General features: G+C 40.3%; 1 protein-coding gene across 3 annotated transcripts in view; it reads left to right on the top strand.

The window, feature by feature from the left end:
* Nucleotides 1-202: 202 nt before the first annotated feature.
* Nucleotides 203-15,421, top strand: part of LOC104589658 (mitogen-activated protein kinase kinase kinase 1-like) — a 58,978-nt gene continuing 43,759 nt past the window's right edge. Inside the window, exons 1-3 of one of the 3 annotated variants that reach the window (XM_010248051.3) lie at nucleotides 203-1,521; nucleotides 5,201-5,285; nucleotides 5,487-5,549. In XM_010248051.3, the coding sequence (XP_010246353.1) occupies nucleotides 359-1,521; nucleotides 5,201-5,285; nucleotides 5,487-5,549 (1,311 nt within the window). In that variant the 5' untranslated portion in view covers nucleotides 203-358. The remainder of the gene's footprint in view (nucleotides 1,522-5,200; nucleotides 5,286-5,486; nucleotides 5,550-15,421) is intronic. The other 2 variants (XM_010248052.3, XM_010248053.3) reach the window with 2 other exon arrangements.

Here is a 15,421-nt window from a genome sequence, read left to right as displayed (position 1 = left end):
GAGAGTCATCCTTTTTATAATAATCGAAGCTTACTCACATACATCCTCATTCTAAACCGTCCGATCCGGATCCACTCCCAGCCATTTAACCTGGCGTGCCAAATCAGACGGGCTCAAAATCTAAACCTCAGATACGGATGCCCGTACGGCGGATTAAACCAGAAACTGTAATCTTGTAAAGAGTTAAAGACAAGAATCCAACATTTCAGAAACAAGATAGGAGAGAGAGAGAGAGAGGAGGGAGAGGAAAGAGAGAGAGAGACGTTAAGTTGTCCGAGAGTTGTTGTTGCTCGGGTGATGGGCCTGATGGCGCGAGTTCTTCGGCGCGAGCTTGGACTGAGAGAAGTAGCAGTCTTCGATGCATCACTTGCCGCGGTTTTTAAGTCATAGAAAGGACGAAACGATGGACGGTGGCTCCAGCCGACGGAGGCCGAAGTTGGAACGTCGGAACGCCGTGAAGAACATCGACTACGATGCCTTCTCCCCTTCGTCTTCGTCACCACCTGGTGATCTCTCCCCTTCTCTCCGCGCTACTCGCTCCCTTGAAATCTTTTCTATCACCAACAAGACTAGCTTCCGAATCGAAGGCGCCGATGAGGTCAACGAAATTTGCCGGAGTTTGGGGCTTTCCGGTCCGGAGGACTTCGCCATTCCGACCGCCGCATGGGAGGCCAGGAAGGCCCGGTCTTCGTCCGATATCTTCCCGAGGCCGCGATTGACTCATCTAGTCGAGGACAGAGATGATATACAGGAGGAACCGGCTGAAGCGGAGGAAGAGGGGGAAGATGGCTCATGGATTGGGTTGTCATATAGGGAGAGAATTACAGGTGAAGCTGCGAAGCAGTCGGCAGAAGATCAACGGTTCCCTTCGGTTTCTCCTCGTGGAGTAGAGGAAGAAGAGTGGGAAGGTAGTTTGTCGACTAGGTCTTCAGATAAGTTTAGAGTTAGTGATGGAGCTGCGGAGCGACCGACAGGGGATCGTTCTTCTTCTCCTCCTCTGTTCAGTGACGGGAATTCACTTGCTCCGGGATCTTCTGGTGCTGGCGTCGGTGGAGGAATTAAGGGGGTTCGGCCGCCGGTGCTCGCTCCACCGCCGGCAATGTTGCTGAAGGTTGAGGATCGTATGGGGTCAGCTTCGACCTGGGAGCTTTTGAAGTCTTTTGCACCTAAAGATGATATAGTTCCTTCGTCGTCAATTCGTCGTGTAGAGACGGGCTACTCCTCCTCCTCTGATGTTGATGATGATGAGGAGGATAGAATACGTGAAGATGGTCATGAAGTGATTGAAGCGAGAGAAGAAGAACGGGTGACAGGGGAACAGGCGAAGAGATTGAGTGATACCAGCGGTTTATTTGAATCTAGTTGGTTTTCGACCTCAAACGATGACGATTCTTCCAGTACGACCACGGAACCTACTAATATTTCGCCTACTCTTAGAGTCAGACGTACCATCACGTCTTGGCAACGGGGAGGGCTTCTGGGCAGTGGGTCTTTTGGAACAGTGTATGAAGGGATCGCTGAGTAAGTAGAGTGCTCTCTCTCTCTCTCAGACACACATTCGCGAGCAAAGTAGTCACTATTAGCTTACATTTGTGATGCTGAACTGTCCTTAAAAGCTAAATTAGTCTCAATCAACCGATTTAAATGTCTTACACAATCTGTTTTCAACTATGCTATGGGGAGGTCAAAATTCTCTAGGGTTTTAATGTAGGCTGGTAGATAGTAGGTAACTCAATGTGTTCTGAATCTAGGAGAAAATGCATGGAATAGTTGCTAATTTGCTTCTAGTAGTAGAAAACCACTAGAAAATAACAAGGAGAAGAAAAAAGCATGTGTTTCTCTAACACTGATTTCAAGGACAACTATATAGAAAAACAAAAACTAACTCATTCAATTTTCATTCAATTCTACTGTTGTAGATAGATTTACATGTATATATAGACTCCTTAAAGCTTAGAGTTTTGGCAATTACTAAAATTGTAGTTGATTCCTGATGCAACTCAAATATGAAGAAAGAAAAAGAAGAAATTTGCTCAAAGAGGCAACAAAGGTTGGGACTTACTTACCCAAGAGAAGACTCTCTCAATTCTGAAAAGAAAGCTCTAAGCTTCACAAAACAATGGAAAGAACTTAATGTCTCTAACTTGAGATTATGAGGCTTTATACAAAGAACAAAAAACTAGCTGTTAGAGCATTTAATACAAAACTAGCTGTTGGAGCATTTTAAAACTAACCATTGGAAACCAACTAACAAACTAGCTGTTAGAAGTTCACAGACAAACTAACTGTTAGAAGTCCATTAACAAACTAGCTGATAGAAACCCACTAACTGAAATGGCTGTTGGAAGCCCATTAGTGAATTTAAATGCAAGGTCCACTTGTCTTATTCTTTGAAAATGATATGGTGCTTCTTGGGGCATGCTTTAGACGTTTTTTTTTTTTTTTGATAAGTAAAATAAATTTTCATTAAAAGGAAAAAAGGATACAATCTAGGAGGGTGATAAGAAATCACCAAAACAACAACAACAATAATATAAACTACCTATCTTCAACATATCCAAAATACAGAATTGAAATTCACCCCTCCCTTAAACATTCACCTGAGACAGCACACATAACTTGAGAAAACTCAGAAAAAAACAAGACCAAACTGAGACATAAAACCAGCAGACGCCACCAGCTTGACCCACATCCAATCCTCGACTTCAAGAAGGTTCCTATCCTCTCCATCTAGATCAAAACAAAATTTGAACAAATCCTTGGATGCAAAATAGGTGAACCAGATACCCATATCCTGAAACTTCTATTAATCTTCTCCCTCTCAACTCTAGACACTACAACAACTTCTCATCACTCTTCATCTACAAGCTCTTCTTCTCTCCCTTCACCTTCCTCCCAAACCTCACCCCCATCCCCAATTGCTTTTGATATGTTAAATGCTTTAGATTGCATCAACTCCTAATTAGAGAGTCTGGATCTGGTCCAAACATAAGGTCCCAACACATGATCCCAACAGCCATTGCAGCCATACATCGGGAACATCTCCCTTGTCCTTTCATGGCCAAATGTTCTTGATGTATGGTTGCAATGGCTGTTGGGTCCAGATCTGAACTACTAATTAGAATCCTAGAAATTCAGAAAATGGAAACTCAAAAAATAGAAACATAAAAAATAGTAGTTGAGTAAGCTAATAATTTCCTAAACAGAAATAAAAAGAAACTACTGATTGCAGATCTTTTAAAACAGCAGTTGGATTATAAAAGAAAATAGAAGCCATAAATTTAGAAACTTCTGTCAGCTTCTAAACCTGGGTGCAGCCATTAGTTCTTCTTTCTCTCATATGTTTTGGTAACTTTGCGGTGTTCAAATCTCTCAAGAAATCGATTTGCTGTATCTTCTATTGCTGTAGAGGGCAGTACTGCAGTAGGTTTCAACTAGCTAATGATTTTTTTTTTTTTTTTGATAAATTTTCAACTAGCTAATGTTAAGAGAGAGAAGAGAGTAAAAGGTGTGTTTCAAATCTCATAGGATCTAAAATGTAATTAGAAAAGTTAATATGTGCAATTAATATTTGCCCCTTTGGGCCAAATGTAAGAAAAAACATATAACACAATACCTAGCAAGAAGGTTGAAGACTTTTCCACTTATGGTAATCTTTCAATTTCAAGGAGCCATTGTTGATGGGAGGCAAATAGTGGACCAAATTCTAGTGGCAAATGAATGTGTGGTTGAAAAGAGAAAGAAGGGAGGAAAATGTTTAATTTGTAAATTATACCTAGAAAAGGCTTATGACATGGTGGACAGGCATTTTGTTGGGAAGTGTTCCTTGGAAAGATCAACACCTGTGACATGCTACAGAAAATGAGGCCTAATTCTTGCCTTTCTCCTCATGTGTGTATTCTTTGTAAGGCTAGTGGTGAGACTATTCCCTACTTATTAATCTCCTGTCCTTTTGTGTTTTGTATTTGGGAATATTTTTGTTCTCTTTTTCATTGCAGATGGGTTACTCCCATAGGAAGTGGTAAGTTTCTTCAACCCCAACTTCTTGAGGCTTAAAGAAAAGAGAGGGAGGATCATGTGGAAAATAGTAAGGGCAGCAATGGTGTGGATGATTTGGGAAGAAAGAAACAATAGATTATTCAATGAGAATAATAGGTCTTAGGAGGAACTAACTAAAGCCATTTAGTGAGAGCTGCACATTGGGTAAAAACATTGGAGCTATTCAGAGACTTTTCAATCAATGACATTGTTAGATGATGGACTGAAGTGCCACAAACAAATAGACACATTGAAGAAGTGAGAATGGATTGTATTGGAAACCTCCTGTTGTGAATAAAGCTGGACTTTGATGGCAGCTCTATGGGCAATTCAGGAAGAGCAGGCATTAGGGAAGTGATTAGGAACCACCAATGAGTAAGGTAGTGATGTAGTTAGGTCCAAGTGGCTTGGGAGACTTGGTCAAGGCTGAAATCATGGCACTCTTACAAGAATGAGATTAGCAGTACAGCTTGGTATTAGAAACTTGGAAGTTGCAGGAGATTCACAACTAGTCATTCATTGGACCAAGCAAGTCAAATCAGCACCTTGGAAATATAGACATGCTTTTAGGGAAATTGATGTCATAGAAAAGCAAATAAATTCTAGTTTCAACTGGGTGAGAAGATATGCAAATGGGTGGCAGATGTTCTAGCTAAATAGGGAGTTGACTCACAGACCTAATTTATTTTGGGCAAAAAAAAGTAGTATTGGACTCCACTCTATGTACAGTCCCTCTGTTCACAGCAACAAATTCACTTTAGGATCTATTTATGAAGGGTTCAACTATGATGCCAGAAAGACATGATATGGGAAGAATTTACAAGCAACTAACCAGAATCATAAAAGTAGAAACCAATCAGGTGGGTTTTCACCAAAATTCACGGGGGGTTGTGATTGGTCAAAGCCATTCCGGTATGATATCTTTCTGGCATCACAGATTTTCCCATATATTCTTATTGATAAAATAAGTCTTTGAAATCTGAAGTCCAAAATAGACACCCATTTGTATAATGCTCAGACGGCTTGTATCAATCAGGGACAAGCCCTTTATAGGATGGCATACAATCTGATGTTTACTGGGGAAGTAAAAACTTGTCTGATCAAGATGGTATGATCATTATTGGGGCATCATTGTAATCTCACTACTGTTGATTTTCTGCAGTGATGGGTTCTTTTTTGCTGTTAAAGAAGTTTCATTGCTCGACCAAGGAAGCCAGGGCCAGCAAAGCGTTTTTCAACTTGAGCAGGTTAGAGTATAATATATCAATCAATTTTTATAGAGGAAAAAGATTTCACCAAGTTCTATTGTACACAAACCATACTATCATTAAATTTGTTGGACTTCCTCATATACTGGAGACTAGATACTAGAATCATAGTGGTTAACACTTATGTTAATTTATAACATGCATTTTTCCCTTTCTCTAATTCCCGAATTATTGCTTCAGGAGATTGCGCTTTTAAGTCATTTTGAACATGAAAATATAGTTCAATATTATGGCACAAAGAAGGTACAACTCCTAAACCACTTGTTTTATTCTATTCTCCACTCCCCCACCCAAAGTTTATGGTAGAATGAGAAAATAGTTGTCATTGGTCACCATCTTCATTTTTTATGAATCCATGCTTGTAAAAATCATATATCCCCCATTTTTTTTGATAGATAACAGGAAACATTTCATTAATATAAACAAGAATAATAGAATATACCGTGAGTTACAATTTACAAATGGGGTATGAGTACCCCTAAGAATAAGTTAAAACAACTGAGCCCAAAGCAATCACTCCCTAATGACCCCTTGCCCACAGGAGCAGGTGAAACAATTGCTCCCTTACAATCCCTTGCCTTGCTAGAGAATCTGCCATCCCATTAGCAGCCCTTGGAACTCACTGAACAGTTACTGTCATTCCCCTTGGAAACCACTTGATATTCTTTTCCAAATATCGATAAATCCAGGCTGCTTTCTTTTCATTTTTTAACCAGCTTACTACTACTTGAGAGTCTTCTTAAGTTTAGCTTTTCTGCTAATTGAATCCCATACAGCACAGCTGACAATTCAGCTTTAGTTGAATCTCTTGAGCAATAGAACACAATCTAAGATTGCTTCCACATTTCTCTCCTCTTCCTTGAAAATTCTTGCTTTTCTTTCTTCTCAAACTGTCCATACAACGGCAGCCCTAGTACATCTCCATAAAATTCTTCCTCTTTTCCTTGGCCACCTGAAGGTTTCACCTGAAAACAGACTATCTAAGCTTGTGGGAGGATTTGCTTTTAATGTTCATTCAAAATAGCCAATGTTTCACTTGTATTCATGCTGATAAAAAAAAAAATGTTGTATTCATGCTGATAAAAAAAAAAAAAGAATGTTTCACTTGTATTCTGTTTTATATGCTATTAGGTGAAAACTGCATATTATGTGCCCGTTTGGGAGGGCTTTCACACAGTGACTTCTAGCTTTGCATGGTGGGCCCCACGTGGAAAGCCTAAAAGCTATGTTTGATAATATGCTTTCATTCATCCAGGAAATCAACTTTCTGGTGAACTCAACGTGGTTCAGTGAAAGCAGCCCAATCAAAGCTGAACCCCCCCAACCCGACTCTATATACAAATTATTTTATATACTATTAGCTGAAACCTGTCTTTGTATTCTGCATCTTCTCTGCCATTGGACAGTGGCTTCTGAATTTTTCTTGAATGGAATACATTATTATTGACCATGAAAAATAGACTAATGCACCAGAGATTGTTGGTTAAAGGTGTTGTAACATGTACTTAAATATCCAACCAGCCCATTGATACTATCCAAAATATCCAAATGATATCTGTTAAATGAGAATGCAACAGTAAGTGACATCATCACAAATCCGCCCAGAAACTGGGATCAAGCCAAAATGAGACAGATATTCCCAGAGGATTTAATCAATAAAATTCAATCTATAACTCTTTCCTCTGAAGATAGAGAGGATGAAATAGTGTGGGACCAAGCCCTAGTGGGGAGCTCACAGTGAAATCAGCATATGCCATACTAAATGAAGAACCAAATGAGTTACAAAAAAAATAAAAAAAATATCATATGCCCTCCAAAGATGAAGTTCTTCTTATGGATAACCATGAGGGACAAATTACCTACAAAGGAAAAACCATGTAGTAAAGGTTTTAATATTGATCTTGACTGCTAGGTCTGTGGTGAAACTGAGAATTCATTACACATCGTTTTCAATTGTGAGGTAGCTCGACAAGTCTGGGGAACAATTGTTAACAACCATGTGTGTCTAGATCAGGACAGACCGAAATATCCTGGAATGGTGGGATGAAATCAGTAAATCTAACTACCATAAAGGATTGGATATGATATAACCGGCTATATTGTGTGGTACCTACGGAAAAACAGAAATGAACAAATCTTCAAAAAGAAGAATTACAACCCTCCCAAGATCATAGATCAAGCTCTACTAAGTTGTAGAGAATATGTGGAGGCCCAAAAAAAGTTGGTCTTATATAAAGAAAGGAATGCGAGATCAACCTTATGGGTAAAATGGACCCCTCCCCAAGTCAAGATGGAATAAAAATAAATTTTCATGCCTCTAAGTTAACAAACAATCTATGCACTTTCAGTTATGTTGTTAGAAACCACAAAGGAAAAGTGATCAAACTAGGAGCAGGCCCTATTGGTTCTACTACCACTGCACTGCGGAGATGAGAGCAGCCCTCAAAGCACGTAAACAGTTAATGGAATCAGGAGCAAACAAAATTTTTATTGAAGGCAACTCCAAAACAACCATGGATGCACTTAAAGGTCTGGGGAGGACGACATGGATGTGCAATGTAATGCTGGAGGAGTGCAGGAAACCAGCTGAAGAGGACATGGAGGAGAATTTCAAGAAGTCATAATCACTCAGCAGGAGCTCAAGTTTCTACTTCTACCAGATAGTCTAGGTGTTCAGGTCTTGGGTCGGGTGTAATCTTCCTATATATCAAGAAAAATAAGAAAAAAAGATAGGGGTTACCACAACCCACAAACCCACCTTTTTTGCCTCTCAAAGTCTTTTCTTTATTCTCTCTTCTCCTCCTATTCTCTTCGACTCTTTCTTTCCTCCCCAGCTTCCTGGCAGTGCTCTACTTCGGTTACTTCCTGTCCTGTCATTCAGAGCCAACGAGTCCACTTGCTGTGCTCCTTCCATTTTGCCTTGAAACAATATTTCAAAATTTAGAGTCCCCCTATTTTCCTAGTCAAAGAATCCTTCATCTCCCCCACTTCCTAGGCTGGTGGCGTTGTTTGAGCTTTCCTCAACATCATCTTCCTCCACACTACAGTCAACCCACCCTTCGTCTTCTTTCTCCCTCTCCTCCAACCTATTCCTCATGTACCGCAGGTTTGGATGATCTATAGAAGGATGTACAACACTATTCTCATCTGAGTTCTGATGAGATACCCACTGTAGAGAGCTTAATTGAGCTTTTGGGTCTGGTTTCTGCTGCTGCAATCCCTTCTCCTCGATGCTTCTTTTTTTTTTTTTTTTAGATAAAACCAGAGGAACAACTGTCACCTTCTAAAGTAAAAGGTGCCCCCTGAATAACAAATAACAAACAAAACCTCCCGATTCACTCCTTGTTTTGCTAGGTTGTCAGCTAAAGCATTTGCTGACCTCCTAGACCAATACACTTGTGCACCCTGCTCCCTTGTGAGGCTCAATAATTCCCTTACATGTTGTCTAAGGGACCACGTTCCCAAACTATTTGATTGCAGCCAACCTATTACTAATTTGGAATCCCCCTCCACTTCTAACTGTTGAAAACCCAATTGCTTGGCCCATCTGAGCCCTTGGAGGAGAGCCAATACTTCAGTTCTAAGCGAGTCCCCCAAACCTATTGGACCAGAATACAAAGCTAGGATTTTTCCTTCCGCATCTCTAAACACACTCCCTATTCCAGAAGGTCCGGGATTCCCAATAGAGCTGCCATCAAAGTTCAGTTTGACATTACACTGCATAGGAGGGGACCAAACTGCTTGTATAGTAGGTGATGAAGTAGAAGACCTTGCTAAAATACTCCAGGCTCTAAACAAATAATCCATAGAGACATCCTTGAATAGTTCAAGAGTTTTCAGCCAATGTACTGCCTTGATGGTGATCCCTTCAATAACTTAAAGGAGCTGATTTTTCTTTCCCTTGGAAAATCCTATTATTTCTCTCTTCCCACACTGCCCACAAGATAGCTGCCCTCGTTGTTCTCCACATCACCCTTCCTTTCTTCTTTGGTTGTTGGAAAAATCTAGGGTCAAATAAATCCGCTACGCTTGTGGGAGGAGTCCACCTACAATCAAAGAGAGAGGAGAACCAATCCCAAATTAGAGTACTAAACGGACAAGAAATTAATAGGTGATTCACCGTCTCACCATTCCTCAACCAAAGGCTACAGACATGAGGTGACAAGCACCAATTTGGTCTCTTTCTTTGAAGCACTTCCAAGGTATTGATTTTTTGGAGAACCACTTCCCAAGAAAAAGCCCTTACTTTTGGGGGGGGGGGGCGGAGCGCTCCATACTTCTTTAACAGGAAAGGAAGATACTGGGTTAGAAGGAAGGACCAAAGCATTGAAAAACAAAGAACAAGAAAAACTACCTGTAGAAGTTTCAGCCCAAATTCTACTATCAGGAGAAGAGTGGTCTAGAAAAACTGAACTTAGAAGAGAAAAAATATCATTTGCCGAATCCACTTTTGAGTCCCTCAAACCTCTCCTTAGTCCTAGATCCCAAGAATCCCCAGAAACACGAAAAGAAGAGATAAATTGAGATTTTTTCAAAGAAAGGGAATATAGGTTCGGGAATCTATCCTTAAGGAGAGATTCCCTAATCCACAAGTCCTCCCCAAAAAGAATCTTATTACCCACACAAGCATCATACTTGATGAAATGAGAGAAGATAGGCAAGATACCAACAATATCTTTCCATGGGGAAAAGCACGAAGCCCTTGGATTGAGTCCAACGTCCCAACCATTTGTTTCCATTCCATGAATACTTCTTATCACCTTATGCCATAGACTCTCTTGCTCCTTAGGAAACCTCCATAGCCATTTGCCTAACAAAGCTGCATTTCTTATTCTAATATTTCCAATCCCTAAGCCCCCTTTGTCTTTCTTTCTAGACACCACTTCCCATTTTACCCTATGATCCTTTTTAGTATCTCCAGGTTCCCACAAAAAATCTCTCATTATTTTTTCAACTTGGTTTGCAATCTTAACAGGCAATTTGAAGGTAGACAAAAAATGCACTGGCAAATTTGCTAGTGTTGACTTAATTAGAGTGATTCTACCCCCTAAAGAGATGTAGTTCCTTTTCCAACCCGCTAGTCTTTTTGAGAATCTTTCCAAAACTAGGTACCAAAAGCGGTGGATTTGGTACTTCTCCTTCTGCTGCAAGTTGCTGCCTTTACCGTTGGTCGAGCATTTTCAAATTCTAGGATACTCACAAGGGCCCCAACACATGCGATCCTTCATCTTCTCCATCACTCCAAACAATGGCCAACTCTTTGGCCACAACATCGTCTTCATCTTCGCACCCACCGGCGGAATCAATGGCACTACCTCTTCTCAACATCTTGGCTTTGTTAACCATACCAACAACGGCAACCGCAATAATCACTTGTTTGGCATAGAATTTGATGTGTTCAAAAATCAAGAGTTCAACGATATCAGTGATAACCACATCGACATTGACGAGAACTCACTCACATCGAAGACTGACGAGCTGACCTATTATTGGGGTGAATCGATGAAGATAGATGTCGAAGGGTGTTCTAGGAATGGAGGTGGGAAAGGTATTTTTGGAATTTTTCATAAATATATTAGTCACATGATATCATATGTAACGGAAAGTTAACAGATGCTAATGGTAAGGGTAGACTTAGTCAATTCGCAGAAACAATATGGGTAGTGTAAGTCAATTTTCAAACAGTAAGGATACACTTAGTCAATTAGCTAAACCATAAGGGTAGTTTAAGAAATTTACCCAGTTTTTAAAACCCAATATTACCTTCCATCCCTCTTCTCTAAGTTAGGTAAGAATCATTGCCTGTGAGTAAGAATTTTATGACCACTGTTATGGTCTTCCTTGATTCTTTGATTGCTCAAATAGAAATCAGTGGCATCTACATTGAATCCAACTTCTCCTTTTCTCTCTCAACTCTTCTTTTTCTTCTTTATTTTTCACAGTTGCCATCGAACATTGAACTACCACAACCACTCTTCCCTTTTAGCTCTCTCTCTCTCTCTCTCTCTTTCTTCTTCTTCTTCTTCTTCTTCTTCTACTACTGCTACTTCCTCCTATGCCCATCCTTGCAATTCTGTCACTGTGAACAATGGTCTCCATCCTACCATCATTGTTGCGCCACCACCACTGAATCCAACCATTAGTTTCATTCTTACAGCCATTGCCTAGTCCATTCCCTGTAAGGCTGATTCATGGACCAGCTACAACCTAATCCTCCTTGCTTGTTTTCTCGTCTCTGTGTTTTACCAGTACATGGAATATCGATGACTCAGATTTAATCTCCTGGTGAACAGGAAGCCCTTGTCACCATTGATCAAAATCCCTTTGCTCAACCTCAGATTGCTCAATAGCCGGTGGAGTAACCAGACCACAGCCTCCCGTCTTTCTGACATGGAATTCCTCGCTTGTCTTCTGTAAAAAAAAAAAAAATCTTAAAGATTACCACTTTGGCACTCAAGAGAAAGGTATCACTGTATTAGAAAGACTATCGATCTCTCTGTCTAGATTTTGATCTCAGTAGGTATTGACTATTGATCCAAACACCTGTTCATGTTTCCATATTTTCATCGCATGTGAATAGATACGATGAGAACTGACCAAAACAATGGTACAGGGCTGATCCTAATACCAGGGCGATGGGGAGATTTCAGTAGTAAAGAGATCCTTAAGGTTTTGAAGTAGAACATATCATGGGGGATTGGAGCTCCCTCTGACAGTGGTAGTTCTCTCTTTCTCTCTCCCCTCCTCTTTCACTTCCCCTGTTTTGCCACCACCACTATGGTGGATTTGGTAACAACCTCTCTCATGGAGGATTTGGGTGATGATGTTTCCTAGCTAAGAAAGCCAGGGATCAAGGTACAAGACTCTTTCCAAAGTTTGTCTGTAGTAGCAAAGAGACCAATGGACTGGACTCTTCTAGAAGTTCGTCTCTCCCATAGGGCAAAAGGGACACTTCATTTTTTATTATGAATGACAATGGCAATTATCAAAAGGGCAATTTCCTTTAACTACCCCTACTATTTAGCTAATTAACTAACTCCACCCTTATTGTTTAGCTATTGCCTTAAAGTACCCTTAAGATTTTTGACAATTGTCTAAAACCTCCCTTATTGTTAATTTGCGTCACATTTCATTCACATGTGACATCACATGAGTGATAATTATTTTAAAATTCCTAAGATACCATTATTGTTCACTGCTGCTGTTGGAAGTTGTAGTGGTGGCAGTGATTTTGGTAGATCCAAAAACAGAGCTGAAGGGAGCAGAGGAAACCATTCTTCAAAAATTTCTAAAATACCCTTCACCATCTTTTGCGGTGATTTTTGGGAGGAAATCTTCCTCCCTAAAGAAAAGACAAAAAAGTTTCATATTCAATTTTTGTTTCTTCATGCTCTCTCTCTCCTAGTTTCATGAATTTATAGTTTTCTTTTTATCTATCCATCGCTTTCCTTCCTTGTTCCATTTGAGCTTTTGCTAGGAGAATTTGAAAGTCAAAATTTCTGGGTTTCTATTTCTGTTCATGATCATTGTAGTGTTTCTCTGAGAATTGTTAGCTGCGAAAGAGGATTTTTCTCTTGTTGCATCTATCCTTGTAGTATTTCTGAATTTTACATTCATATCCCATGGTAATGTGAATGTTTTCCTCTCATCTTGTTTCACCCAAATCATGCCATTTCATATTGATTGCCACTCCGACATGAAGTTTCTCCAAAAAAGAATTTGAATGTTGGCTCTTCTGTAGCTTCTTTTTTTTGGTAGAGAGATAACGACAGATATCATTCTTAATGCTTCACTTGTGCTGGCCTTAGAAATAATTGCTAAGATGGTAGATGCCATAGTCGAGACTGCTGAGGCTCCGAAGGATATGCTTGTTGAGAAGGAGAATTTTGCTGAATTCTCATCTTATTAAAGTCAGTGTTAGAATCGAAGGAGAGTTTTGCTAGAATCACCATTGTTAAAGTCGTCTGACCACCGGGGGAGGAGAGGAGAAGTCATTTGACCCAAGGGTTTGGGTCTGTGAGGGCATCCTTTGATCCCTCTCTTCAACCATTGCTACATCCCTTGCGATTCTTGTCAACGAAGAAAATAGGGAGTTACAGATCTGGGAGGAGGATGGAGGAAGAAGAAAATAGGGAGAACGAAGAAAGGAAGGGGATGTAGGTGCCCTCTTCGAACGCGAATCAGGAAGCAACGGTTCTAGGGAGTTCTAGGAGTTGCAGATCTGGAAAGGGGGCAGAGGAAGAAGAAGATCTGGGAGTTGCAGATCTAAAAGTTCTTTAGGAGCCATAATCCGCCAAGACTCATCCAATTCTAGCACCAACGTTCTTGTACCATTTTATTTGCTTCTGATGAGTTAAAAGGTGCTTTGATACCATGAAAATAAGTTAAAATCGATATTCAAAGGGAAAATGGAGAGAAAGAAATGGTAGCAAAAATCAGTAATAAGAACAATGGAAAAGAGAGAGAGAGAGAGAGAGAGAGAGTAGGAGATCAGTTTAGTAGGAGATTAGTTTTCTTCTTCCTTTCCCTCGATCAAGTATATGGTTGACAAACTCTAATGTGAAACACACTTTGAGAAGTTCCGACGGCGTTCTGGTAGTACTCCACGTCTGGGGGTAGGGGAACACCACTTTCTTTACCATCTTCCGGCGGTGAAACACACAGTTCACCGGGAAAAGGGATCAGGCATCATCATTGGAAATGCTCGTCAATTGGGTTTTATTTTGAAATTTGAGGAATAGTGAAGGGAAAATTCGTTTCTTCTCATTAGCACTTAACGACGCTGTCAATTTTTACAAAATAGTTGGTCAATTTTGCAAACAATAGGGATAGTTTAAGGAAATTTCCCTTATGAAAAACAAAAACATTAAGGATGATTTAAAAAAAAGGGTAACTCTTTTAAACTACCCCTATTGTTAACGAAATTGACAAACTATACCCTTACTGTTTTCATATTGTCTAACACTACCCCTTCTGTTTCTGACAATTGACTAGCTCTACCATTACTGTTAGCATCTATTAATGCTCTATCACGATTTGTGCACATGTAACCCCTCGTGACCTATAAAAGTTTTTCAAAACCCAATATTACCCTCGTCCCCTGAGCCCCCCCAATCTCTCTCTCTCTCTCTCCATTCTCAAACCTTCCCCCTACTTCTGTCTCTCACCAAGCTCTCTCCATTCTCAGACCTCCTATTCCACCTCTGGTCTCTCTCTGTTAGATAGTGAATGCCCTTAGCTCCAATCAGCATGATGTACATTATGACATTTATTGTAAATGAATAAAGTACATATTTGATTTATGTTATTGTGGTGTGTTTCTTGTAATACCCTTAAACTGGACACATATGAGACTTGTGTTAGTTTAGAATGTTCATAGCCGTTGGATAGATCTGGGGAGATTTATCCTACCAAGGCTGACACTGATGTACCGCCAAGTTGGTTGGGGTGGTTTGTCTCAGCTGCCAGGGTGAGACCTGAGGTACATGTAGTGTGGGTTTTCTTGAAACCCTGAACCGAACCAAAATTTCAGTATTTTCCTGGACCTTGGAGACAGATGGGCAAAACTGGAATGTTACACCTGACCCCTAGACTCGATTATGATACTGCACTGGGTGTCGGATTAGGCTGTCTTTGATGTACCAATCAGTGAGATCCTTAGAGGGGGTCGAAACCTGGGTGTGTTGGGACAGTCCGAGAATTCATCTGAGTGGGTGATCATAGTGACAGGATCAACCCCTTTGTCGGACAAAGTGAATGATCGGGAAAATGCACTCTCTCTGATGGAAACCAAAACTGCCCGCAGTGGATTTCAAATATGTTTGAAATTTGGTTTTGCAAAATATATTTATATAGAGATATTCTTATATATTATGGTTTCACAAATTGTTTGCAAAATGTTTTAATTCCTGGGATCCATGTGAGTAGAGAGTGTAGCACTATACCTTGCAGCCGAGGGAGAGGTCATCTCTTGTCGGGCAGTGTTTGATCATTAAGGGCTGAGAGGTTAAGTGTAAGACCATTGAGGGTTATATTTGATGGGCTAATCTTGCATCTGCCCACAGTCCTTGGGCCTTCATAAGATGGTTGGACCCAATGACCATTTAGTGTAAATG

The sequence above is a fragment of the Nelumbo nucifera genome, chromosome 1 (genome assembly GCF_055504915.1).
Source record: "Nelumbo nucifera cultivar China Antique chromosome 1, China Antique-T2T, whole genome shotgun sequence".
NCBI lineage: Eukaryota > Viridiplantae > Streptophyta > Magnoliopsida > Proteales > Nelumbonaceae > Nelumbo > Nelumbo nucifera.
This window is presented reverse-complemented; position numbering and strand designations above follow the sequence as displayed.